Source organism: Fistularia commersonii, chromosome 18, assembly GCF_037954325.1.
Source record: "Fistularia commersonii isolate RoL2024-O1a breed Wild chromosome 18, RoL_Fcom_v1.0, whole genome shotgun sequence".
In the NCBI taxonomy this organism is placed as follows: domain Eukaryota; kingdom Metazoa; phylum Chordata; class Actinopteri; order Syngnathiformes; family Fistulariidae; genus Fistularia; species Fistularia commersonii.
In genome coordinates, this window is record NC_141301.1 from 14,627,307 (window position 1) to 14,655,000 (window position 27,694).

Below are 27,694 nucleotides of genomic sequence, written 5' to 3' on the forward strand. Positions count from 1 at the left end.
CTGTTTTTTTTTTCCTCAGGTATCCATATTCATATTCATATGTCCCTCCGTGCTACACAGGATCTGTGTATCTGTATATTCTCCAGAGTCACGGCAGATTTTAATTTATATTCATATTTACACCCTGCAAAGCTCAGCCGCTCTCCTTCCCCCTATTAGATCTAAATAATTTACATTTTGTTCTTTGCTTTTTACAATGTAGTCATCGCCCAGCTAAACGGACACGATGAAATTTAATTAAAAGGGGAAAATAAATGAAAAAACAATTTCTGTGATACTATCCAAGGAGATGTTTGTCTTCCCTCAGATAAGATGAGTTAATATTTTATATTCTGTCTCAAACAACTGTTTTTAAAAAGCACGTCCCGTGGAAGACAAATCCACACACCCTGCTGTTCGCGGCTTTGCGTGTATTTTCTTCTCATCACATTGCGAGAATCCAGTTTCTGCTGGGTTTGTTAAATGTGATTAACACGGAATGCAAAGGAGACACGGAGATACACCTGACGGGACCAAAAACCCAACTTCCCCTCAAGCCGGACTTTATCCTGGAGCGTGCAAATCCTCTCCAGCATTCAGCAGAACAAACCGTTTCTCCATCACGACTCCTGGGTTTTATTATCGGGTCATAAAAAAGCTGCGTGACCCCGCAGGGGATATGATGACACGCGTGTTGTGATCTCAGGAAAGCGGAGTCAGATAAACATCTCCCGCCTTTGTCGAGCATCTCGACGCCCAAACAGGGGTATCGATTTCGCCGAAGAGGAAACGCGCCGGCGAATTCTCCTCCGAGCTCAAATGGCGGCGATAACCCGGTGCCTGTTCTTCGGAGGAAGTCGGAGGTGAGTATTTCCGTTTGTTGACTTCTTGTTTTTGGGCTGTACTTCAGTTTTTCTTTGTGGCAGGGATTTATAGGTGAGTCCGCTGCTGCTTTAGGGTTGTTTGGTTTTTATTTCCCCTTCATCAAAGCATTTTCAAGCACATTTAGCAGCAAATTTGTTTTTTTTAGATCTCAAATCTCAACACGTGACGCAGCTGACACGCTAACCGATGTCTAATTCTGTCTATTTTAAACCAAACTAGGATCATTTCTGCACATTTCTTTGGATTAAACACTTTCTATGTTTTTCCGGGTGCCACCCACTCCGATGCCACCTTCCATGAAATCCAAAGCGGAACGAAAACGAAATAAACCGATTTGAACCGTCTCGAGCCGAATATCTAACACAAGATACGACGGACTTTATCGTCACAGCAGCTTTACGGGAAAAGTGTGCAAATAAGGATAAAAGAAGAATATGCAAATAAGGATTAAACGTGGTCAGTGTGCAAGTTGTACATTAAGATATAAAAATGAAAATAAATAACAGAAATGGAAGTGAACGTCTCGAGCGGGGTTAAAGAACGGTCGTGGCAGTTTTTCCCAATCTTTTTTTCAGCCACACCATATATTTTAAATTATATTAAAAATCATTTTAAAAAATCATATTATAATTAGTAATAAAATAAATAATGATTATATAAAAAAAAATCACACAGCACACCACCAAATAAATATGTCAATTTTTTTTTTTTTTTAAATAGAATGAAACTTTTGTCTCAATGTGAAATTCGGCCCTGTTTGTTTGAACACAAAGGTGAGGAAACGCAGTCTAGCTTTCATTGTATCGTCTTGAGTTCCACTTGTTGACGGCGAGTGACGGCGAGATGCCGTCACTTGGCGGGTAACGTGATCGGCATGAATCTTGGGAAACGTAGTTTATGGACAATGCACGCGTTAGACTTATTTATTTTAAGACAATCATAGCTTTTAAGACTTGGTCCACATAAAATGAGTTGGCGGGCCATATTTGGCTCGCGGGCCTTGAGTTTGACACGTGATCTAGTGGAAGAAGGTTTCATTGTTGCGCCTGTCACTGCACGCTGCCCACATAGATAGACGTACAAAGGCACATTATTTGTGTTGAATAAATAATTTTTGGACCAATCTGGAATATATGAGAGCGGTTGGTCGGACATCAGAATCACAAAAAACTTTGGCAATTGGGGGCCACAAGTGGTAGCAGCATCAAATTGTGAAAATCAAACAAGAAAATAAAAAAAAATGAAATAATGAAAATAAATAAGATGAATTATATTGATACATTTCGCATATTTATATACATATATATATGTAAAATTAAATTTATTTTATATAATTCATCTTTTAAATAGATGACTTATAAAATATGTAAATTAAAAAATATATAAAACAAATGTATATATATATGTGTGTAAAATTTATATATTATACATATATAAATATATATATAAAATATATAAAATGTATATATTATATATATATACATACTGTATATATATATACATATATATGTATATGTATAGATGTGAAATTTATTTTACATAATTTAACTTATTTATTTTCATTATTAATTTTTTTAAATTTTATTCTTTGATTTTCATAATCAGATTTTCGCAAAACAGTAATTTTACAGACATTTATATATATATATATATATATATATGTGTGTGTGTGTGTGTGTGTGTGTAAATTTACTGTACAAAATTGTAAGTAAGCTCTGGATATGATGTGGATAGTGAACAGGTTAGGTGTCCAGTTTGGATATCAATCTAAATACTGTACACAAAAGGGGTAGCAGCATCAAAATTGTGAACATCAAGAAATACAATAAAAATAATAATAAAGAAAAATATATACAGCATATGTACGTATATAAACTGCTCAAAAAATAAAGGGAACACTAAAATAACACATCCTAAATGGGAATGAATGAAATATTCTTATTCAATACTTTGTTCTTTACATAGCTGAATTTACTGACAACAAAATCACACAAAAAATGATCAATGGAAATCAAATGTATTCACCCATGGGGAGGTCTGGATTTCATTGAGTCACATTCAATGAAAAAATGAAAGTGGAAAAACACTTTAATATCCTTAAAACGAATCAAAATGAATCAGGGTTGCTTTTACTTGCACAGAAGTATTATTGACTTGTGTTGTTTAAGTGTTCCCTTTTTGAGCATATATATATATATATATAAATTACTGTATAGAATTGTGGGTAGTGAACAGGTAAGGTGTCCGGTTTGGATATAAATATAAATATTGCACCGATGACGGATGAGGTAGTACAGAAAGAATAGCTGCATCTATTTCCAACCATTCCTGTATTTCTCTCCCTTCACGCCCTCTACTGGTTCAACTCGCCCGCTGAACTCCATCAGTATCGGGGGCGATTCGTCGAAAACCAGCAGACGTACGAATCGAAAGTTCCCTCCACCCGCGCCACGTCTGTGTTTAGCTTGCTTTTGCGCCGCCGCTAATCCAACGCTAATTATTTCTAAATAAAGATCGCGTCACCTCGAGGGGGGAGGGGGCTCCGTCCGACATCTCCGTGCCAGGATGACATCATCTTTTACCCGCGGGGCGAGTCGGTCACGGGTCACCGCGCAAACGTCGGCCAATCGGCGTGAGATGGAAGCCCGCGTAACCATGGCGATTCACCCGGGTTCAATAAGTGCAACCGCGGCAGATATACACCCGTGCAGGTGTTCGTCGCCTCGCCAGGACGCCGGGGTGAACTCATTGTGTAACGGCGCTTATATAAAACACGCGCTTTACCTGGAAATGTATTTTCCCAGATGTTTTTAAAACCGGCCGCGTGGTCGTCGGGTCCGCCGTGTTCCGACGTGCACGGGCGTGGGCGCCAACGCGGAGGTACGGCGGGGTTGTGAGTCAAGGCGAGACGAGGACAGATGAGTCGGCGTGCAGAGGTCTTCTGTAAATGGCGGAACTCGGGGAACGAGGCGCTCGAGGTTTCTGTGTTTGGAGCCGTTCTTTAAAAGCCGGCGAGGTGGGCTGAGAGCAGGTGACTCACGATCTGACGGGAAAGCTGATGCTCGACTGGAGCTCCGCAGGAGTGTCAAGGGGAGTGCAGCTCTCTTTTATATCCTGAGAACCGATTTAAAAGCCGCGTTCCTGCCGACAAAATGTTCTAGACTTCTTGTCCAGTGAGCTCACGGCAGCGGCCCACGCCGTCGCCGCCGCCGTTCCCAAACTTTGCAAACATGAGTACAACTGTAGCTTGCGGCCTCCGGACAACAAACGCTGGTGACGGACAGAAGGTGCACCGGTTGTGGTGGTTTTTAGAAATCAAATATTCATTCATTCATTCTCCATACCACTTCTCCTGCAGCCCTTGCTGGAATAAGAATAAGAATAAGAATAAGAATAAGAATAAGAATAAGAATAAGAATAAGAATAAGAATACGAGTAAGAGTAAGAGTAAGAATAAGAGTAAAAATAAGAATAGGAATAAGAATAAGCGTAAGAATAAGAATAAGAATAAGAATAAGAGTAAGAGTAAGAATAAGAGTAAGAATAAGAATAAGAATTAATTTTGTTCATTTTTTTGTATTGTTTCATAGATGCGCGGAGAGAGTTTTTTTTCGAGGTGATTTGAGTTTATTTTACGACGCTTCGTAAGATTATTCCTATATTAACTGTAACCAAATAAACATCTCTATATTATCCCTTCTGTAGAATTACTGTGTAAGACGTCTGTATATTTATAGTTGTATTTTGCCATCTGTTAATCATACTAATCACTAACAATTATCCCCCATACTTGCACGAGCTGTGCATATTCTGCTCATTTCTTATCCGCATCTACTTGCGCTAGCTGCAAAAAAAAAAGATAATAATTGCATTTATCTGTAAATACTGCACATTCTGTACATTTGCACTTCTGCTTTTTGCACTTTTGATTAGATACTAATTTGTTACTCTGTATTTTTACATTCAGAATGACAATAAAGTTGAATTTAATCTAATGTAATTACAATCCAACACAGTTCTTCCGCGACCTGTCCAGCACACACAAGTACAAATCCATTCAAATCTAAAACACAGAGGATCCACTGAAAGGAGCCAATATGTAAGGTAATTTAATGCTGGCCAATTCAAGGCGGCCAAAAGACAAGCTGTGTGTGAAGGGACACAAAAATGGAACGACAGCGAGAGTGGCGAGCACGGGAAATGTGTTTTTAGACATGGACTACTCCATAAAAAACTGTTACTTTGTTGTAAAAGTCCTCTTTTATTTATTTTATCCAAAATTGCTTATAGAAGGAGAGTAGCAGTACCAGTACCTGCCAACGCACATACGCCCCCTTCAGGTGAGGCACAGTATCGTCTGCCTCACCTCATGACTTTTCTCGGCGAGAATAATTGTATCACGCACTTACGCTAAAGACATAACAAAGCATGTAGAAGGTTGTGGTGCATTTAATAATATAATACATCTTTCTATAAAGACATGGCGACATGCTGAGAAAGAGAAACCAGCTCGAGCTGGGGGAGTTTTGCTGCCACACCTTGGCTCTGATTTGATCAGAAAATGCGCAAATTCAGCAATTTGTACATGAGAACAGTTAAAAAAAAGATTGAAATCAGACAGAAAATAGAAATTGTTAATATTTACCTAATGTTATCATTGTTTTTTTTTCATGACAGGTGAGGCTCTGCCTCACTCGCCTCTCCTGGCCGCACATCACGGCCGTATTCTCTTTTATCCGCCGCTGTCAACAGCAACCGACCGGCTCTGTTTCTATAACAACCGGACGTGTGAGCCTCTGCAGCCTGTCAGGAGAATAAAATCTAAAAAAAATGAAAATCATCACTTGTGGAAATAATCACGTTTCCATTCTCAGTGTGTGAGCGCCAAGTCACACTTGTGTTTCTGCTACAGGTGGAGGTGTGGGTGGGTGTTGCAATGGCGCCCCCTAGCGGTCAATCGGGGGAATTACAGCTAATTGTCACCGCCGATAACCGGTTGAGCTGCAGTTCTTCGTGGGCGTGGAGCTTTTTTACACGTCCGAAGCTGAGAGGAGAAACTGAGAGGTGTTTCGCAATGTGTCCCACGACACGGCCGCTATCCCACCCACGGCCACACGATGGCGCACGACGACCGGGGGCGCAGCACCGCAGCACCGCAACACGCAAGAAGTTGGATCGAAGAGTTTCAAATGAGCTGCCTGATGAAGATAAGAGATGATCAGAGGTCATTTTTTTAATTATCATGGAAATGTATGGTTTTTATATGGCAGGCCGTAATGCAGGAATAAATATATAAAGGGATAAAGTCTGGTGGAGCGGAGTGTCACTCCTCCTCTTCCTCCTCCTCCCTGCAGGACCTCCTCCGGAGCGGGCGGAGACGAGCCAGAGACGCGCCGGTCGCCGCGCACACTGCTGCGGGTTCGACCGCCTGCAAATACTGGATTAACATTATTTTTCCAATATTTTTTTTTTTTTTCCGTTGTTCCGGACGGAGCGGCCACCATGTCCGGACTGCACTGACGCAGGAGCTTGCATTCCCCCGACAGGTGAGACAAAAAAACTTCTTTTTTTTTTTTTTTATAAATAATGAAATTGCAATACAAACCACTCCTTAACGGATAATTGAGTTTTAATTCGATAAATATTAAAAAAAAAAAAAACAAAGGTGATGCATGTTTTAATTGAAGCCATGTGTTGAGGGATCTCCTCCTTTGGGTTTCACCCCATAGTTTCGCTCCTGTTAATGAGTAAACTTTGGGAATCGGAGAGCTTCGGCGCTCACCGCCGTTCCTCCTGTGTTTACCCTCAGGGCTGAGGTCGTGTCTCTGCTGGGCGGCGGTGTTTGCACGCTTCGCAGCTGACCGGAGATAACAGACCGCGCTCGGACACGGCAGCGCCATGGATGTTGGCAACGACGTCGACCTGTCCAACAATAACATCACGCCGCTGTGGAAACGTCGCACGGATAACTGCAAAAGCCCGCAGGGCTCGAGGAAGCCCAAACCTCGACCCCTGAGTTACCACCTCAACGGGGTCATGACCACGGACTTCCCGGTGGAGGAGAAGAGCTCCTTCGGCCTGAGCCGGCCGGCCGACGCGCCGACGGCGGCGGCGCCTCCGTGTCCCGGCAAGAGCACGGCGGTGCTGAAACACATCCTGCTCAAACCCTCCAAGAAGTCCAGGGTCGTCCGCAGTATCAGCATCGGGCAGATCTCCAACGGACGCTTCTCCCTGGCGAAGTTCAGGTCCGAGGACAGCGGGTCGGCGTCTCTGGATAACAGGGTTTCGAACGGCGAGAAGAACAGCAACGGCGTGATGGCGTGGCGCGAGAAGCGCGACCCGCAGGCGGACAAGTTGGACTTGTTGTCGCAAAGTCCGAATAACAACAGCTACGGCTTCCAAGAGTCGCCGACGTCCAGCCCGTCGCCTCCCGCCGAGCGAGCGTCGGCGCACCCCTGGCGCAGCTCCACCTCCAGCATCCCGTCTCTGTCCTCCTTCACCTCCTCGGACCCCCCGACGCCGCGCTCCCCGTCGCCGGCGGACGGCAGGCACCCTCTCCGCGGTCCGTCCTCGTCCTCCTCGTCCCTCTCCTCCCCGCTGACCCCGTCCGCCTCGCCCTGTCCCTCCATCGTCCTCAGCACGCACAGCCCGGCCGCCTGGAAGATGGGCACCCAGCAGCTCATTCCCAAGGGTTTAGCCTGCGACACGCGGCAGAGCAAGACGCCGCCGTCCGGAGCCCCAGGACAAGGTCTGGCAGGGTTACTCGGGCTGGACGCGTCCAAAAGGACGGTGAAAGCCCTCAGCATGGTGGAGACGGGGGCCTACTTTTCCACGGGAGGGGGGAACGGCGAGGCGACGGACGGGGAGAGCGACAGCCCGGGGACGCTGAGGAGAGGCCTGAGGAGCACCTCTTACAGAAGGGCCGTTGTGAGCGGCGACGTGGAGGTGCCGGCGGCGGCGGCGGCGGATCCTAAAGCTCAAAAGCTTCCTCTGTCCCCCGTGAAAGGATTAGAGAAGGACGCTAAGAACGTCCCCGCCGGCCCGGGAAGCTCCTGCGCCGCGACGCCCAAACCCGCCAGCCCGGGGGGGCGGAAGGCGTCCGACGGAAAAAACAACGGGAAAGACAAGGTGAGAAGTCTTCCGACTTGGACTTTTAAGGCTTTAAGGGTCAAAGGTCGGATTTTAAACCCTGCTGTCGCTGACGGGAACAGTCTGCACGTGTTGTGTTGTAAGATGTTTCTGTCGTGTTCGTTCGCCGCCAGAATCCGGACCGGAAGAAGGTTCTGACCTCTCAGCGGACCTTCGACAGCGAGGGTGAGAAATCTCTCGTTTGCCGTTTCGCCCTCACGAACGCGTCGGTGGTGAATCTTTCTACCGGCGTCTGTGTTTGCAGAGGAGGAGCTCTACCAGAACTACCAGGAAAAGGCCTTACATAATGATTCTGACGAGGACGCCGAGTCCAGACGTCCGGAGTGCGACGGGGGCATCGTGGTGCAGTACAGACCCATACGGACGTCCTGGAGCCAGCTCAGCGTGGTCAGACATCACACACACACACACACTCGCTCGACGGCCGAAATGGATATTTAGAATGGGCTTTAGCGGTTTAGCGCTTCCGCCCGGCAGCCAGAAGGTCCCCGCTCGGGAGGGAAGGCTCCGTGTTCTCAGGGGGGTTCCTCACACAGGCTCCTTCACCATCCAAAAAGGTCATGGGAGAATCAAAATGATGTGTGAATGAGAGCACGTCTCTGTATGCGGCTCTGTGATTGGTGAACCTCGCGTCTCGCCCGATGATCGCTGCAGCCCGCAGGACAAACAGCATATATGACGAATCTTCTTCTTCTTCTTCCTCCGAGCTCGTCCCTTCAGCGAATCCACCTTCTCCTCTCTCACACCAACTCACCTCATATCCTGCATCTCCTCCTCAGCATCCGTCTACCACTGTATCCACCGTCCTCAACCGTCTCAGTCTGACCTTCTCTCCAAAACATCTGATGAACTCATTCCTAATCCAATCCGTCCTCGTCGCTCCCAGAAAGAGTGTGTTTTCTTCTCCGAACCAAACCTCATGTCTGGTCTCACCGCCGTCTCCACCATCTTTCCTTTCCTTCTGGCTGATAATCTTCTACCTCTTCGTACCCCTGACACTTTTCTCCACCCGTTCTTGCCTGCTGGAATCCGTTTCTTTATATCTGACGAGTGAATTAATCAATTATTCCGTCTTTTAATTGCAATTCGAATTGTCTTTTTAACAGATCCTTGTGAACAGGATTAAATCGTCTCGCCGCTCCTCCGGCGGCGCCTGCTGTCACGCAGCACTTGGCCTTAAAAACCTTTCTTTTTCTGGTTTTATCTCTCCTCACTCCCTGTCTGTGCCCATCACTCACACACACACACACACACACACACACACACACCCACACACACACAAACACACAGCAACTGCATGCAGGGAATGCTTGAGCTGCCAAGAATGCTGTCATATCCAGTTTGGCCAAAGCACGTACCCGTCCTCCCTCTCCGTCTGTTGATCGAGGGCGACGGCAGCGGTTCTGGAGGACGGCGGCGAGCAGGGAGGGAGAAGCTCCGCAGACCCGCAGGAAGTCTCGGAAGCGCTCATGCCGATGTGCTGGCAAACTCCCGCGATTTGTCAGGCTGGAAATATGCCTGTAATGCAGTCTCCAGAGAGAACTGCGACGGCTCCGCATTACATAATGAAATTAGGGCCTGAAATAGGGACGTAGGAATATATTAAGGGAATGAGCTCATTTTGTCATTCCTATCACTTTGTTTACTCCCCGGGAATCACGGGAATCGCAGAATTCGTTCATTTCCTCGCAAGTCTTTGTTATTGTCGGGAATTGCCGCGCTCTGCGGCGGCAGCTGGTGCTTAAACGCAGCAGCGCCGGGTTTTTTTAGGTGCGACGTTGCACTCTTGTTGTCGCCCTTTTCAAACAGGGTGTTAATTTACTTACCTAAAGTGCTGGTCGGCTTTCGCCCGGCCAACCGGTTCTGTCACCTGCATTTATTTCTTAACAAAAAGCAGCCGAATACTTTGTGATTCCTTCATTCCGAAGAGAAATGTTGGTGAAAATGTTTTTTTTTTTTTTCAGGAGTGGCTTTTCATGTTTGGCGAGAAAAAACGGTCTCAAATGAAACCGTGTCTCTTTTGTTTCTGCAGTCACCTCAAGGAAAACAACTAATTGTTTTTAAGAAAATCATTAACCTCTTCCGTTTCTTCGCCGGGACGTTAGCATTTACGTCGCTACGAAAAAGCGCCGTCCGTTAAGTCATGGTTGTTTTTATCGGATGCACAGCGGCAGGGAAACGAGATCGGAAGAGAAACTAGAAGCTGGTTTGCTTTCTTTCGTTTTTCCGTGCAGATATTCCGCGAAAGCAAAGGCGTCCTCCGGAGCCGTATCACTTCCCGGGAATGACCTCGATGCTCGGCAGAAGCCGGCGGAAATAAAAGAGACAATGTCGCACTGGGGTCGCTTGTAAAAAACCCCCCCTCCGAGCCGATTCTCCTTACAGTTCTGCAGATCCGGCTCCACTCGGAGCTGGACTTCATTCAGACGGCCTCGGCTCTTTACTCAGCGGACACACACTCACACACTCATTAACACAAATGAACCGCGACCTACAAAAACCTCCCGGTTGTTAAAGGGATTTGACCCCGCTTGTTAAATGTACTTCAATGGCTCTTAAAACGGCCCCTTTCCCCCCCTTTCTGGAATCCTGCCGTTTGTTTAGGTGAAGAAGAGCGGCCTGTCTGAGAGGATGAGTCAGGAGGAGCGCAAGAGACAGGAGGTGAGTTTGCAGGAGGATGTGGCAGCGCAGCCACAACCTACGTTTTGTTTTACATCACTTGTATTGTTTAATCCAGGGGTCGCAGACTCGTGGCCCCCGTGCCTGAAATCAAATCTTTGTGTTGGTGCGTCCCGAGCGTTTTTTCTCAGATGCATTTGGGGGTTTTTATACAGTGGGTTTCAAAAAAAAAAAAAAAAAAAACAGCAAGGAAAAAATGAAAAAGTAACTTTCAATGTAGTTTTACTTCAAAATTTTGAAAACAAAATGATTTTTTTTGATGAAAAAACGTCCAGTGACATTGATAAAACAATCTTTTCTTTTCTTATTTCTATGAAAAACACGAAAACGATAGCAAAAAAAAAAAAAAGGCTGGCAAAATTAAAAAGATTGATTTTACAACCAGAATAGCCACTATTAGCCTTGCAAATATTATACCTCCTCTTTTACAATCAGTTTTCTAATAAATTCTAATGGAAAATGTTCCCACAGTGACAAGGCTTTCTCTTTTAACTCAACAATATTTTAAGGGTGTCATTTCATCAATTCTTTTTTAATATTAATTCATCATGTATTTTTTAAAGGAACATTTCATTACACATATATATATGTTTAATTTACCTGTTTACCTCCTTCACACTTAAACAATAGAAATATTTGGACTTAGTGTTACTTTTAGGTAATGATTTTACAGGTCCGGCCCGCTTGACATCAAATGAAGATTTGATTTTATCTCTGGTATTAGCTGAAGATTGAAACGGTGAAAACCAAATGTTGGTGTCTAAATCTGAACCGAACACAACCGTCACTCCCCATTTCTGTTTCTTCGCCTTCCCCCTACAAGGCCATCTTCGAGGTGATCTCCTCGGAGCACTCGTACCTCCACAGCCTGGAGCTCCTGATACGCATGTTCAAGAACTCGGCGGAGCTCAGCGAGGCCATGACCAAGACGGAGCACCACCACCTCTTCTCCAACATCACCGACGTCTGCGAGGCCAGCAAAAAGTAAGTGGAATTAAAGGTGTTTACCCCCATCAGGAACGGTCCGGATAGAGGAACCTCGGTTGCGTAAAAGGGTAACGAAAACACCGAGCCGAACATCACGGGAACCCCAACGTTCTCCGAGGAGCGAGCAACCTGGTTCGGATCGCGGCTCGGTGTGGACGGCCTTCTGACTCGACCGGTCGGAGTACAAACAGAGAAAGGAGGACAGAGAAAGAGAGGTTGTAGAGGTTGGACGGACAGGCGCTAATGATGTATCGCTGCTAATACCAGTAGCGCTAACAGCTACATGCTAATAGCTAAAATAAGATAAGATAAACTTTTTAGATCTCCATGTGGGAACTTCTTTTGTCACAGCAGCGTAACAGCTATACCGTCAGTAGATATGAGTGTAAATAGAGAGGCAATGAGAAGAAAATAGTAAAAGACATCCGCAAATAAATAGACAGCAGAGAACAACAACGACAACAACAACGATGACAACATCACGGATAAGAATGGCCAACAAAATAGAAAAAAAAAAGGGTGAAAATAGACAACCAGAATGACAACGATAAAAAAATAAACAAAAATAAGCAGGATGCGAATGGGTTGAGACCAACAGGGATAAGATAGAAAATGGAGTTCGAAGAAGTGAGGTGGCGTTAGCGCAGACGCACCTTCGGCCGCTCAGAGCTGTGTGCCGTCCAGACTGCTGTTATACCTTTGGATGGCACTGTGGAGCGAAATGATCCAATGATAGCGTTAATATTCGTAAAAGAATCAAGAATGGCGGAGGGCCTGCAGTAGAAGGAGCCGCTCGGGAACCTGCGACGTGAGACAGCCCAAGGTTCTGGAGAAGATAAGATGCTAGTTTCACGTGCCACACGAGTGCAGAGCTGGAGGAATGCAAGAAGTGCATGATGGGATATCCCTCAGCGGAGTGAGTTAGCTTAGCGCTAACAAGAAGCTCTCAAAGTGAAAGGGTGGAAGGCTAGGAGATGGAGATGGAGGACGCACAAAACAAAGCTTAGCTCTCGCCACAAACTCAGAGCTGAATGGAAAGACTGCCTTTCTTTTTCTCTGTGTGTGTGTGTGTTTGTGTGTGTGTGTGTGTGCGATGGCTAGTTGATTGACAGAAAACAGAGCCGGGTAATACGTCTAGGTGCAAATGGAGCGGAGCAGCCCCAAAAGGACAAATGAAAAATATGTCTTAATTATAGTTTCATTATAAAAAGGAAAGAGCATTCTTCGCTGGGTGTCGAGTTTCGGCGGCGAACAGAAAGCGGGGTTTCTGCATCGCCGCCTATTTTATAGGTATTTGCTGTTAAAATGCGTTTATTGCAAATTAGACCGAGTGTGGAAGGGAAAATGAAACTCAGGTAACCGTAGACGTCTGAGAATTCCCCAACCTGGGAAAACCGTGACCTTAGCCATCGCTTTCGACCTCCCTTTTCCCCGCGAACCGCTTTTGGGGACTTTCCAGCGTCGGCAGTCGAGTCCTAGGCGTGGTTTTGATTTCTCGCTTTGCCGTGAGTCAGCGGAGATACCGCCAGCGGCGTTCAACCGCGCTCCAAAGTCCGTTTTTCTACCGAACTCCGAGGAGTCGCCCTCCCTCCCTCCTCCGAGGGGATCGGACAAAATCCCGTTTCCTCAGCTTCCCCTTCGCTGGAACGTCCATCGGATCTGTTTGGATACGTCACGTGCAGACGGTTCGCCGCGCATGGAGGCGTCCGTTTCCTGCAGTCTGTTATTGTTACGCACACCGTGTGAATTTGGATATGTGTGAATTCCTTCCTATTGCAGAGACTTGCTGCAACCGGCCAACTTTTCCCGCCGAAAGCCCTCGAGGGGTCCATCAGTGTGCAGGGAGGAGAACCTGGACGATGCGATCTGAGGCGTCCAGAAGCGCGAGGCAACAGCGCGGAGACTGATCCGTGACAGGATGCGTGTTTGGTTTTCTCACGCGCGGCCAGTGAGCGTGTGTTTTTCATTCATGTTTAAAAGACGGCGGCTCCTCGTCTTCTTCCCGTTTAACTCGTGACAACACGCTTTCCAGGTCAGTGAGTTCCCCACCTTTGGAGGGGAACCTGAACTTGAGCTTCCCTGACCCCGATGGAAAACAGTATTCCTTGAGGGCGAGGGGGAGGTGTGTGTGTGTGTGTGTGTGTGTGTGTGTGTGTGTGTGTGTGTGTGTGTGTGTGTGTGGGCTTGAGAAAAGGCACATCTGAAACGTCAGAGGTCTCAGGTATAGACGCCGAGATGGTCAAGGAGAGCTTTGCTTCCTACAGATAAGCCCAGAACTTGCATGCATGCATGCATGCATGTGTGTGTGTATGTGTGTGTCTGGTTGTGTGTGTGTGTGTCTGTGTGTGTGTGTGTGTGTGTGCTTGAGACATGGCACATCTCAAAGATCAGAGGTCTCAGGTATAGACGCCGAGATGGTCATGGAGTGCATTGGTTCCTACAGATAAGCCCAGAACTTGCATGCATGCATGTGTGAGTGTGTGTGTGGGGGGGGGGGGGGTGTATATGTTTGTGTGTGTGTCTGCTTGAGACATGGCACATCTCAAAGATCAGAGGTCTCAGGTGTAGACGCCGAGATGGTCACGGAGAGCTTTGCTTCCTACAGATAAGCCCAGAACTTGCATGCATGTGTGTGTATGTGTGTGTGTGTGTGTGTGTGTGTGTGTGTGTGTGTGTGTGTGTGTGTGTGTGTGTATATGTGTGTGTGTGTGTGTGTTTGCTTGAGAAAAGGCACATCTCAAAGATCAGAGGTCTCACTTGTAGACGCCGAGATGGTCATGGAGAGCTTTGCTTCCCACAGATAAGCCCAGAGCTTGCATGCATGTGTGTGTGTGTGTGTGTGTGTGTGTGTGTGTGTGTGTTTGGAGCGAGAGGTGCTCTCGCAGATGAGCCGGAAGTGGGTCCAGCCAGTCAAGGTCGCCGTTTGTGTCTGCGGTGGCTTCCTGTTTGTCGCCCGGGATCGCACGCGAGCGCTGGAAGCCGGTCATCTGTTGTGTCGTCCAGCCGACCATCTGGCGCGGCTCAGGAAGATGAAGAAAAAAAAACCTCCGCGTCAGGAGCCGTAATAGTAGCTTCCTCCTATTTTAAGAGGTGTGGAGTCCCTCTTTTGTGGTGTTTCCGACGACAGAGGTGTCGGCGGCACATCCTGCCTCTCACTCCGGCGGGTCGCGTCCCATGTTCTCCGCCTCGCTGGAACTTCGTCGCTCCTGATGTCGGACGTTTTCACCGACTGTCCTCGTGAACCGTCGTCTCTCAGGTTCTTCAAGGAGCTGGAGGAGAAACACCAACACAACATCGTGATCGACGACATCAGCGAGATCGTCTGCAAGCACGCCGTGTCCAATTTCGATCCCTACGTCACCTACTGCTCCAACGAGGTCTACCAGCAGAGAACGCTGCAGAAGCTAGTGTGCGTGACACACACACACACACACACACGGTCTTATCACATCTGTCTGGGATTTCCGCCAACATGGGAGTTGCTCCATCCCCCGCTCATCTCTTCTCCCGCCGCAGGTCCAAGACTCCTGTTTTTAAGGAGGTTCTGACCAGGATAGAGAGCCACCCGGACTGCAGGAACCTCCCCATGATCTCCTTCCTCATCCTGCCCATGCAGCGAATCACCCGGCTGCCGCTGCTCATGGACGTGAGTGCTCTCCCGGGGCGAAACGGTAGCGCGGGAGCTCTGGAATGATAACACCCGGAGGTCTTACGCAAGAGCTGGTTTGCCCTCGCTATCTCTGCACGGCGTCCCGATGCGTAGCCGGCGAACCTCGCGGACCTCGTCTGACCTCACGTGGTTTCTGGCGTATCATCATTTTCCGAACTGATTCCATTCTTCTTTTTCCTCCCTGCTGCTTCCTTTGGCGCCATGTGATTCTTATCCCCACGCTTCGCCCCCCCTTTTCCCTGTCTCTACTGTCTCCCCCCCCCCCCCCCGCCGCTCCCCTTCTCCGGTCTCCAGAGGGTCGCTCCGCTTTTTTTTCTTGTACACTTTGAGGCTTTTGGATCCTGGGAAAGTTTTGGTTTCAGTATATTTCTTCTCACAGATTCTCTTATCAGCCTTTTGGTTCGCTCATTTAAACCGAAATTTTTTTTGTTCCTTTGTTTTGCTGGATTGACGTGTTAGTACTCCACCCGCATTTTATGCTGAATGTTTGCGGTTGTTGTGATCGCTAATCAAAATAAAGTCTTTGCATTAAAAGAGGTAAAGAAACGGGTCCAAGCAGTTTGGAACGGCGGTGAAAAGTGTTGGTTTGCTATGAGATAGAAGACTATCAGCCAGAAGGAAAGGAAAGGTGGAGTAGACAGAGGTGAGCGCTGCCAGGCTGGCTGGCCTGGACCAGGGTTGGGCAAACTACGGCCCGCGGGCCGCATCCGGCCCGTTGGTGTTTTTCATCCGGCCCGCCAAAGATTGGTACAGAATTCATACTTGATTTAATTTTTGAATGATTCGATCAATGAATGTGGAAGCTCAAACAGGAGATTATGTCATTTTTGGAGCTACTTGAGAATTTTCCTGAACTGAACGACACAGATTGGCTTTGTGTTTTAGCCTTTAGCCAAAAAAAACAAAACAAAAAAAACGAAGAAATGAATGTATGTATGTACATGGTTTTGAGATGGCTATTCGGTGAAGTGGTGACTTCTTAATAACGACTACTGGTACTTTATATCTTCGGTTATTGAATTGCAATTTGTAAGTCGCTTTGGATAAAAACGTCTGCTAAATGATTATAATGTAATGTAATGGACGCACTGACATCCATGAATGGGCTGCACGTGAAGCTACAAGGGAAAAAACGGTTTGTGCGTGAAATGCAAGCAAATGTCAGAGCCTTCAAAACCAAGCTGGCTTTATTTTCAAAGCAAATGTCAGATGAGTCGGATACGTACTGTTAACAAATGCGTTTTTTGTTGTTTTTTTATATATATCGTATCTTGTGTTGACCCGGCCCGTCTGTCAAATTTTAAAAGTCAATGCGGCCCCTGAGCCAAAAAGTTTGCCCACCCCTGGCCTAGAAACATCTACAATGGCGAAAAGACAGGAGGCAGAGCTGGAGGTCGCAGAGATGAAGATGTTGAGGTTCTCTTCGGGAGGGATCGGGACGGGTAGGATCAGGAATGAGTCCATCAGAGGGACGGCACATGGTAGATGTTCTGGAGAGAAGCTCAGAGAAGCCAGAGTGAGATGGTTGGGGATAGTGAATATATTGGTAGACGGATGGTGGAATTGGAGGTCTAGAGGAAGAACCAAGAGAAGATTTATGGACGTAGTGAAGGAGGATATGAAGGAAGTTGGTGTGAGAGAGGAGGATCCAGAGAATAGGGTTTGATGGAGAAGGCTGATTCGCTGTGGCGACGCCTGAAGGGAAACACTCGAAGGAAAAGCAGAAGAAAGTCTTTGCATTCATGGAAATGTTTAGCAGAGAAATGTCCAAAATATGAGTTAACCCAAAAGCAACACGTCAAGAAAACACGCAAAAGTCATGTTTCGTCTGCTTCCCGGCTGCTCTCCGTCTGCATGCCGAAGTGGCCTTGGGTAAGACGCTTGAACTTCTCCCCTGTTGCTCCTGGCGATCTGGTTAAATGAAAATGGTCTCCACGTCTGTGGTCTAACGGAAAGCACTGACCCGTTCACACACACTGATGATGCAGCCGGAGGGGTTGAGCTTCCCGCCCATGAGCACTTTGGCTTGCAGACAGGAGGGAATCCGACAACCGACCTCCCGTTCTACCAACTTAAACTTAAAAAAATACCCAGAAAATATTTGAACTTTTGCTTTTGCATCTGCGTCTTGGACTTTTCTTTTTCTAATTTGACGACATCCCTCGCAGACGATTTGCCAGAAGACCCCGAAAGACTGCGAACAGTACGAAAAGTGTAAAAAGGCCTTACAAGCCGTCAGCAAGGTGAGCGGATCGAAACCCACCGGTAATGGTGACCGTCTCCTGAACGTGTGCGATATCAACGCAACGCTGACATTGCAGGTGGTGAGGAAGTGCAACGAGGGCGCTCGCACCATGGAGAGAACCGAGATGATGTACACCATCAACTCCCAGCTGGACTTCAAGATCAAGGTAGCATTAATGATTAAAATGAAGCTTCTAGTCTTGTTTTCTTTTGCTTTAGTATAAATATATTTTCCCCTCGCGGCCCCTCCAGCCCTTCCCTCTGGTGTCGTCGTCCAGGTGGATGGTGAAGAGGGGGGAACTGACGGCTTTCGCGGAGGAAAACGGCATCTTCCTCAAGCGAACGTCGCGGCAGCAGGTCTACTTCTTCCTCTTCAACGACGTCCTCATCGTCACCCGAAAGAAAAGGTGAGGTCGTCCCGGACCTCGGCGCGCCGTCGGTCTTCACGCGCTGTTTAGGAGATGTTTGACCTGGATTTGGAGATGTCACCGCTCCTCCGTTTGCTCAAGATAACATTATTTATACCGTCACCCGTTCTGAGTGTTAGCGTTTGCAGATGACACTGTGATGTGTGGAGGAGAAGCTAGAGAGGAAAAGGGAACGGAGAGGAATGAAGGTTCAGCTGCAGAAAGACAGAATACATGTGTTCGTGAACGAGAGGGACCCAAGAGGAACGGTGAGGCTACGGGGAGTTGAGATGAAGAAGGTGGAGGATTCTAAAAACCAAGGGACAACAGCGCAGATCCAATGGAGAAGAGGTGGCGGAACTGAGGAGGCTGGAACAGGTGGAGAAAAGTGTCAGGAATCTGGTTTGGAGACACCGAGGCGAAGACGGGAGGCAGAGATGAAGACGTGGAGGATGGAGAGGATCGGGTATGAATCCGTCAGAGATGTTAGATGTTCTGGAGATGAAGTCAGACTGAGATGGTTGGAGATCTGGAGGAGGAGAAGCTTAGATGGAGGCAGCTGATTGGCTGTGGGCCCTGAAAGGAGCAGCCAAAGGAGGGAAGAGTTGATGAAAAGGAGGAAAAAACTGAGAAGGAGTTCAGAGGAGATCCACCTCCGCCTTGACGGGAGGCTGGTTCAGCTGAACCCTGTGGAGGTTCCACCACGCCAAGCTGACGGGGGTCACCAGAAACCAGCAGAACCTCCAGTTCTAAGCAGCTCCACGAAACGTGCCGCGCAGAACTTCCAAATAATGTGGTTTTCATTTTGCGCGTGCATATGCGTGTGTGTGTGTGTGTGTGTGTGTGTGTGTGTGTGTGTTTTGCAAGAAAAAAAAAAAAAACAAAAAACATCTCACTCTTTGTCTGGAACTGATTGTACCCCGAGGTGCACGCTGAGCATTCCTCGGAGCCGTTTGGAAAGGAAAAAGAAAAACATCATGAATCTGATTGTTTTTTTTCTGGGAATCGAATCTGGGGCGGCAGACTCTGGTGTCCTGCCCGTGTTTGGAGGAGGGATTTAGGAGGGGCGGTTAAATCACTGCGTGTCTGCGCGCATTTGAATAAGAGAAGCTGTTAAAATATTGGTTTGTTCTGCGGGGGGATGTCCGGAGTCCTGCCGCGGCACGCCACTCCGCCTCACCCCCGGAATCCAAAACCAAAACAAACCGGGGTGAGGCGGGCGGCGGCGGGTCACGGACCCCCGCCACGAAACGCGTCTCGCAGCTCCCGTCTTTGGCGCCGCGGCTAAGTGTGTTTTCGTTCGCGGCCTCACGGTTAACCTTCATCTGGTGAGCAGCTAAGCTAGCGAAGAGGTCAGAGCAGAGGGTTGACTAAACAAAAAACAAAGACGGATTCGGTGGTTAGCGCTTCGCCCTCACAGCGGGAAGGTCCCACATGTCCTCCCCGTGTCTGCGGGAGGTTCCTTAGGCTTCTCCAGGTTCCTCACGCAGTCCAAAAACATGCAGGAGGTTCACTGGAGACCCGACTTATCCAGATGTGTGAATGAGGGGGTCGAATATTTCTCCTGAATAGTTCTACGTCTCTATGTGACGTGAGTGAATGAGTGAATGGTTGCGGCGATGTGCAGTGAGGTTCATGACTGGTGAGGCACGCCATCCTCGTGCCTCATGGCAGGCACTGCACAGATTTGCTGGTTCTGAGTGGAGTCTCCACCATCCAAAAACCTGCTAAGGGTTGGCTGGAATGAGAGGCTAGATGGTCCTACAAGTAACATGCGGTGAGGTTCCTGGCTGGTGGGGCACGCCCACCACGAGGCAGTAGAACAGTGTGCCTCACTTAGTGGCTCTATGCAGATGTTTTATGATCCCTCAGCACAAGAAACTAGTAGCGCACATACAGCTGTTGACAAAAAAACACTGTAGATTGGAAATGTAGTTCACATAGCAAAAGGGTTTAAACATTTTAATACCAACATATAGAGGAACAGCAATACGTTCTGAGTACAGAGCATGCCAGGAGTCAGCCGTCATCTACGTTGAGGCTCGATAGTCGGCCGCCTCACCGCACGTGTCTTCTCAGTATTTGAATAGTAAATGTTAAAATCCAGCCATTTTGAATAAAAAAAAATCTAAAACTAGTGAAGGGACATGAGAAATACCTTCATAGTGCAAATCACTGATAGATATCACCATTTCATTTTACATTTCTTTCCAAGATTGGCAAGTGAGGCACGGCCTCTCCTGCCTACCCTGACTGCACCACACTGAATGGCTGTATGTTTCTTTACCACATGAATGAAAGGGTGAATGTTTGTATGTTTGTATGACATGTGAATGAAAGACTGAATGGCTCTAAGCGTCTATGGGATGTGTGAATGAAAGGGTGAATTGTTGAATTTCTATTTATGACACGTGAACATGAATGAGTGAATGGTTGCATATCTCTTGATATGAATGAACGGGTGAATGCCTCTGAATTTGGCCCCTGATCAACGGGTCCGAAGTCCCGGCCTCTAGGCCACCCAGAGTGCAGGATAAGCGGTATAAAGAATGAATGAATGAGTGAATATTTATGTTTGGGTATGTCTGCACTTCAAGTCTTGGTATTCCATCATACGTCACCAATGCGGATTTAGATTCAATATGTCTACAGGACTGTTTCAGAAAAATTAGAATATAGTGATAAAGTTCTTTATCTTCTGTAATTCAATTCAAAAAACAAAAATCACTTTTTCATGATATTCTAATTTTTTGAGATAAAATTTTTGAGTTTTCTTAAGATAAGCCATAATCAGCAATATTAAAATATCAAAAGGCTTGCAATATTTCAGTTGATTTGTAAAAAATCCAGAATGTATGACATTTTTGTTTTTGTAATTGCATTACAGAAGATAAACAACTTGATCACAATATTCTAATTTTCTGAGACAGCCCCGTATCTGCGGCAGGCCGATGACGAACGTTTAAAATCGCCATTACAAGCCGAGAGCGAATTTCCTCCGTCCTCCAGCTGGATCCGTCCGACCGGGAGCCGGCCTGGCGTCAGATCTGGCCGCTGTCATGCTCTGGGAAAGTAAAGCAGGGTGAAACGCCGCCGCCGTCGCTGCTCCCTGCTTCACAGGAACACTTACATAACGCCGAGTATTCACACCAGCTGGCTCCTCTCTGATCCCCCCCCCCACCCCCGTTTTTTTTCCCCCTGCAACGCTCGGCATCATCTAAACATTCAGTATTGTTGAGGTTTCCATTTCCCTCTCTCTTTTTTCTTCGACAACTGTTCTTTTCCAGCCGTCTTTGAGTGTTTTTTTTTTCTTCCAGTAATCCCCGGCCCCTATACCCGCCCGTCTTGAGTTTTACAACCCCGTTGTTTTTGTCTGTATACCAGTCTTAACTAGTCGTATCGGTGCGTTTTCATCTCGTCGCACGCACGGCCTCCTCTCCGACGCGCTCGGGAAGGCGCCCCTTATTGTGACGCAGAATAGGCCGCTAATTCCTGCCTTAATCCCGTGAAACACCCACGCAGGACCCCCAGCTCCCTTCCCACTCTCTGCCGGGAGAATGGCATTCCAAACATCTTACCTGTAGGGCTATCAGTCACCAAAATGCTGACAGCTTTGGAATTCAGGAAAGCGCTGTCGTCCTGCTGGCAGAGTGGAAAAGAGCTAAAAGGAGCTGGAACGCAGAGGGCAGCTCTGCAGAGAAAATGAGGGAAAGGTTAGGACTTTTCCAAATGGTTCCACACTATATGAAAGTAAATATTTCCTACATGATAGCCTCCTCAACGACATCTATTATTATCGATCACTTGTCACCTGTCCATTCGGGACCAAAAAAACAATAATAATCATCAATGTTGGGATATTTTAGATAATATATATACTTATAAATATATATAGAGGCGGATGGATAGATACACATATATATTTATATAGGATACAGCATAGGTATATACATATAATTATACAGGGAGTGAGTCCTGATTGGTTGATCTTTTATAAAAACTATTAAGATAAGATGAGATGAGATACTTCTTGTCGAAATCTTCTTCTGAGAGGTTTCTTCACTTCAGAACTGAAGAAGCCTCTAGAATGAGGGCTGGAACGTCTTCAGGTGAAGAAACTCAAGTCCAGTTTCCAAGACAAGAAGATTTTGACAAGAATTTACCACGACCTGGATGACAACTTCCATAGATAAGATAAGATAAGATAAGATAAGATAAGATAAGATAAGACTTTATTAATGTCCCTTCCCACTCAGGTGGATGTAAAATAGCTGGGTAGATGAAAAACGCGATTTTATTTAATTTAATTTATTTATTTATTTTATTTTATTTTATGTTAATTATATTTTATTTTATTTTATTCATGTTCATTTTGCTTTATCTCCTTTTGTTTGAATTAAATATTTACTCTATTTTTTGGTTTGTTTTGTTTTAATCTATTTCCTCTTTTTTTTTTTTTTTTTTAATTCAGATATGATAAACACGGCCTTAAAACGTACATTTTATTTTCATGCACTTTCCCGGTCTCCTTGGAAACACGGGGTGAAGATTAAAAGAGTTTTGGCGTGTCCGTGAAAGGTAGATGGACATGAACGTAGGCGTGGTCCGGTTGTGTTTGTGCTTCTGCTGCCGTCTATCCGTGCACGGCTCTGTGGACAAGAGCGTGCACGCGGGCTGAGACAAAGCTGGTCGCTGTCAGTTTCTCTACCTGGCTGCTGTTTCAGACAAACGCATGTGGCCAGGAGCTTATGCCCCTGTTTTTCTAGTACTATTAACACACGCACACACACGCACACACACACACACACGTGTTTTATGAGGTCAATCGACCACATACTTGGCCCGCCTGCACACACACACACGCACACCGTTTTGTTCAGTGCAGCATGAAGGGGTCGCATTTTTCAGAATTGGAAGCAGATGCTTTACACTAAGCGAGTCCTGGCTGGGACGAGGGGTCACGGGCAGGTACCGAGACTCATGGGAAATGAAGGCATTTACCGGAGAAAGCGAGACTCGCCGCGTGACTCCGTGTAGACGGGCGACAGTCGACCGCTGATTTATTAATCCAGGTGGGGTTGATTAACCGCAGTCGCCCGTTCGTCGAGCGACCGAGAAACCCGAGCTCTTGATTTTTTTCTACACTTGATAGATGGCTGGAATGGCGGTGGGAAAAAAAAAAAAAAAAATGCACTTGTAATTCATAATTAATTAGTATCCCGGCACGGCTCCCAAAAACACGTTATAAATGGACTAGGATGAAACACATGTTATAAATTGAGTTAAGCACATATATATATATATATATATATATATATATACATATATTTTTGTATCATCAGCACTTCTGCCTCAAAGCAACAACGTCCAATGGCTGTACGTCTATATGATTTATGAAAGAGTGAGTGAATAGTTGCATTAATCTATATGACAAATGAATGAGCGAGTGCTTAAATGTACGTCTGTATGATGCGTGAAGGATTGGCTGCATGAATCTACATGATCTCTGAATTAGAGAGTTGTTTGTATGTCTATATGATGCGTGTGTGAGTGAGTGAATGTACGGTTAAATTGATTATCAATGAGAGTGAATGGTTGCATGAATCTACATATTTCTGAATGAGAGGGTGAATTGTTGTGTTTCTCAATATGATACGTGAATGAATGAATGAATAGCTGTACTTCTATATAACTTATGAATGAGAAGGTGAATGGTTACATGTGTCCATATGACATGAATGAGTGAGTGCATAGCCTCTGTATAATGTATTTATGAGAGGGTCGATGTTGCACGTCTCTCTATGACAGGTGAAAGAATCCATATGATTTATGAACAAGAATGGTTGCATGAATCTACATGATTTATGAATGAGAGGATGAACGGTTGTGTTTCTCTATTGGATACATGAATTAGTGAATGAATGGCTGCATGTCTCTGGTTTATAAATGAGTGAATGAATAGTTTCATGAATCTATATGACACATGAATGAGTGAAAGCATGGTTGTATATCTTTTTGTTATGTATGTATTAGGGGTTGAGTGTTGCATGTCTCTATATGATGCGTGAATGAATGGTTGCATGAATCGACATCATTTCTGAATGAGTGAGTGAATGTTGTGTTTCACTATATGATACATGAATGAGTGAGTGAACGGTTGTATGTCTACATGATTTATAAGGGAGTGAGTGAACAGTTGCATGAATCTATATGACGGGTGAATAAATCCATATGATTTTATGAAAAGTGACTGTATGGTTGCATGAATCTACCTGATTTATGAATGAGAGGCTGAGTGATGGCATGAATTTAAGTGACATATGAATGAGTGAGTGCATGGTTGTACATTTTTTTATCATGTACGTATGAGAGGGTGAATAATTGAATGAATCCACCTGATTTATGAATGAGTGAGGGAATCGGCGTGCCGCAGGAGGAAGCGCAATGGTTGCATGTCTCTATATGACGCGTAAATGAGAGGGTGAATGATTCTACGTCTGTAATTGTGAATGGATTCATGACGCGTTCCCTCTGTGCTCGGCAGCGAGGAGAGCTACACCGTCATAGACTACGCCCTGACCAACCAGATCTGGGTGGGTTCCTGCCAGCCCGAGGACCTCAATCTGTCACCGTCCAGAAGCACCGCCAGCATGCTGAGTTTGCGGCAAGCCGGCGCCAACCATCTCTTCCGGCTGAGTTTCCGTAGCAACCACTCCGGGGAAAAGGTGCCCATGATCCTGGGGACGGAGTTACTGTGAGTAGATTCAGTTCGTATCTGCGTCGCGTTAGCTCGACCCCTTGCGTGTAGAACAAGAAGTTCCAAACAGGAGTTTTAAAACTAAAACCGAGGGAATCCCAAGGTTTATTTTTGACAGTCACCAAAAAGAACCCTATCTTTCTCCACGCAGCCATTCCGCTGCGAGTCCCAGTCCCAGAGTTGTTGTTTTACACCTCGCTTGTCGTCCAGGTTGACCTGTGTTTGTCTACGGTTTTAAAAGACAGTTGCCCCGTCGTACGCGCTGCAAATGTCTCGCATCTGCAGAACTGGCCTTAAAACACACCCCTCGCACAGCTGGTTTGAGGAATCGAGCTCAAGCCGGCCCCCGAATTCCAACCCCCCTTCGTACGGTAAATACACCGACAGGGAGGGTGTTTGGATAAGATTATATAACCACACAAAGGGGATCCGTCATATATTGGGCTGCGTTCAAGGTTTATTTGTTCTAGTATGTGTTTGCAACTGAACAGGAATCGCAAATGTGCTCCCACACACACACACAAACACACACAAACACACCCTAATCGTTTTCTCCCATGTTTTCGGACGGTGTTTTTCTCGCACGCCGCACCGGTTCCTCCTCATTCCTGCGCCGCTCGCAAAACCTCCCCGTGCATTCTGGATGCGTCTGTTTTCGGACCGGCGGCACCAAAGGCTGGCGCTCCGTGCAGCAGCTCACTCTTTCACCCTCAGGCGTGCAGCGATTCCATCCAAAAAAAATACTCATAAGGTGTGGCACTGTTATAATAGAGGGCCAAAGAGGTTTATTCTGTCAATTATACATTTTTATGCACATTTTTAAATGATATTTGAATACTATTATTATTGTTATATAACAGATAGCAGCGGGTAGAAGAGGTCTATTCCTTCAATTGTACATTTTCTTGCACATTTTTAAAATATATTCGGATATAATTATTATTATTTAGCTGTTAAAGGAGGGTCAGAGAGGTTTATTCCGTCAGTATACAGTATTTTTATGCTTATTTTTTAATGATATCTGAATATTATTATTATATAACAAGTGACAGAGGGCAGCATAGTTTTATTCCGTCAATTATTTATTGTTATACAAATTTTTAAATGATATTTGGACATAATTACGATTACATTACAAGTAGCAGAGAATAGAAGAGTTTTATTCCATCAATAATATACTTTTATGCACATTTTTAAATGCTATTTGACTATTATTATTAGTTTATAACAGGCAGCAGAGGTTTATTCTGTCAATGTAACATTTTTACCTACATTTTTAAATTATATTTGGACATAATTATTATTATATAACAGGTAACAGAGGGTAGAATAGTTTTATTCCGCCAATTTTAAATTTTTGTGCACATTTTTTAATGTTATTTGAATATTATTATTACATAATAGGTAACAGATGGTAGAAGAGTTTGATTCAGTCAATAATATATTTTTCTGCACATTTTTAAATGCGATTTGAATATTATTATAAATTTATAACAGGGAGCAGAGGTTTATTATGTCAATTTTACATTTTTACCCACATTTTTTAAATATAGTTTTGTATAATTATCATTATTTAGCAGGTAGCAGAGGGTAGAAGAGGTTTATCCTGTCAATTAAATATTTTAATGCACATTTTTCATTGCAATTTGAATATTATTATAAATTTATAACAGGGAGCAGAGGTTTATTATGTCAATTTTACATTTTTACCCACATTTTTAAAATATAGTTGTATATAATTATCATTATTTAGCAGGTAACAGAGGGTAGAAGAGGTTTATCCTGTCAATTAAATATTTTAATGCACATTTTTAAATGCAATTTGAATATTATTATAAATTTATAACAGGTAGCAGAGGTTTTTTCTGTCAATTTTACATTTTTACCCACATTTCTATCAAAAGTAATTTTGTTAATTAAATGTATTATGCTACAGAAGATATGCTACAGATATCTTTTTGCTCATTTGCTGTAACGCCAGGGAACCGTCATCCCCCTGGGGCAAAGGATGTCAGATTTACAGTAATGCATCTTATTCGCGAGAAATTCAGGTTGGAACGACGTTTTGTTTTGTTTTGGTTTTTTTTCCCCTCCGGCAAAGTCTCGGAGGTAAACGTAGGCCCGGTCCTTTTTGCTGGAGAGGTTCCCCCTCACGCTGCCCCTCCGACTCGTGTGTGTCTTGCGCTGGAAAGCCCCTGGACTCCCACTTTCGGTAGCATCGGGGGTTTGGGGCCCACCACTGGGACGTCATTGTGTGTGTGTGTGTGCAGTGCACTGTAGTACCCTGGCAACGGCTCATTGTTACAGTGGTTGCTAGGCAAGGTTTAAGCAGTTGCATTGTGGAAGTGGCTCTTTCCCACGCCTATCCCTCCCCTTGCATGTTACTACACCGTCCTCGCTCCCCCGCCGCTCCTCTCTTAGAAAACGGCTAGTGTTCGCTCTTTGTCTCCGGCGAGAAGAAAACAACCTGCTCTCCCTCCACTCTTTCTTTCTTCCCAGTTTTCTGGGCTGACCGAACATGACACGCGGAAGTGGGTCCGGTTCAGGCCCCGGTCAGAGGGCGGCGGAAGTGGGATGTCGGTTTAAGCTGAGCATTAGAATATTGACTTTCCATCGTGTCTACTAGTGGAATAGTAATTGTTTGGTGTATTCATCAGAATCAGAATACTTCACTGATTCCCAGATGGGGAAATTGCTTTTTGTTCGAAAGCAGCTCCAGTGACAAGTGTGGAAGACTAAAAAAAAAAAACCTCTACGATAAAAAATTAAGGCACTTTATATCAAAACTAAAGAAAAGCATAAAGTAGCATATAATATTGAATGATATTTTTCCCTATGTGTAGATATATAGACAGAATGATATCAAATATATATATTGATAAATTTTTACTTATATAAAAAGAAATAAATAAAGTAAATATAACAGGTAATTTTTTA

At 45.4% G+C, this 27,694-nt stretch overlaps 1 protein-coding gene across 3 annotated transcripts in view; it reads left to right on the forward strand.

The window, feature by feature from the left end:
* The first annotated feature begins 635 nt into the window (after nt 1-635).
* Nucleotides 636-27,694, forward strand: part of LOC147224526 (rho guanine nucleotide exchange factor 26-like) — a 45,707-nt gene continuing 18,648 nt past the window's right edge. Inside the window, exons 1-14 of one of the 3 annotated variants that reach the window (XM_086164865.1) lie at nt 636-842; nt 4,881-6,088; nt 6,219-6,410; nt 6,674-7,992; nt 8,127-8,178; nt 8,258-8,400; nt 10,618-10,674; nt 11,516-11,676; nt 14,936-15,088; nt 15,196-15,325; nt 17,518-17,592; nt 17,671-17,760; nt 17,846-18,000; nt 24,545-24,754. In XM_086164865.1, the coding sequence (XP_086020991.1) occupies nt 6,763-7,992; nt 8,127-8,178; nt 8,258-8,400; nt 10,618-10,674; nt 11,516-11,676; nt 14,936-15,088; nt 15,196-15,325; nt 17,518-17,592; nt 17,671-17,760; nt 17,846-18,000; nt 24,545-24,754 (2,456 nt within the window). In that variant the 5' untranslated portion in view covers nt 636-842; nt 4,881-6,088; nt 6,219-6,410; nt 6,674-6,762. Of the gene's footprint in view, nt 843-4,824; nt 6,089-6,218; nt 6,411-6,673; nt 7,993-8,126; nt 8,179-8,257; nt 8,401-10,617; nt 10,675-11,515; nt 11,677-14,935; nt 15,089-15,195; nt 15,326-17,517; nt 17,593-17,670; nt 17,761-17,845; nt 18,001-24,544; nt 24,755-27,694 lie in introns of those variants that run through there. The other 2 variants (XM_086164866.1, XM_086164863.1) reach the window with 2 other exon arrangements.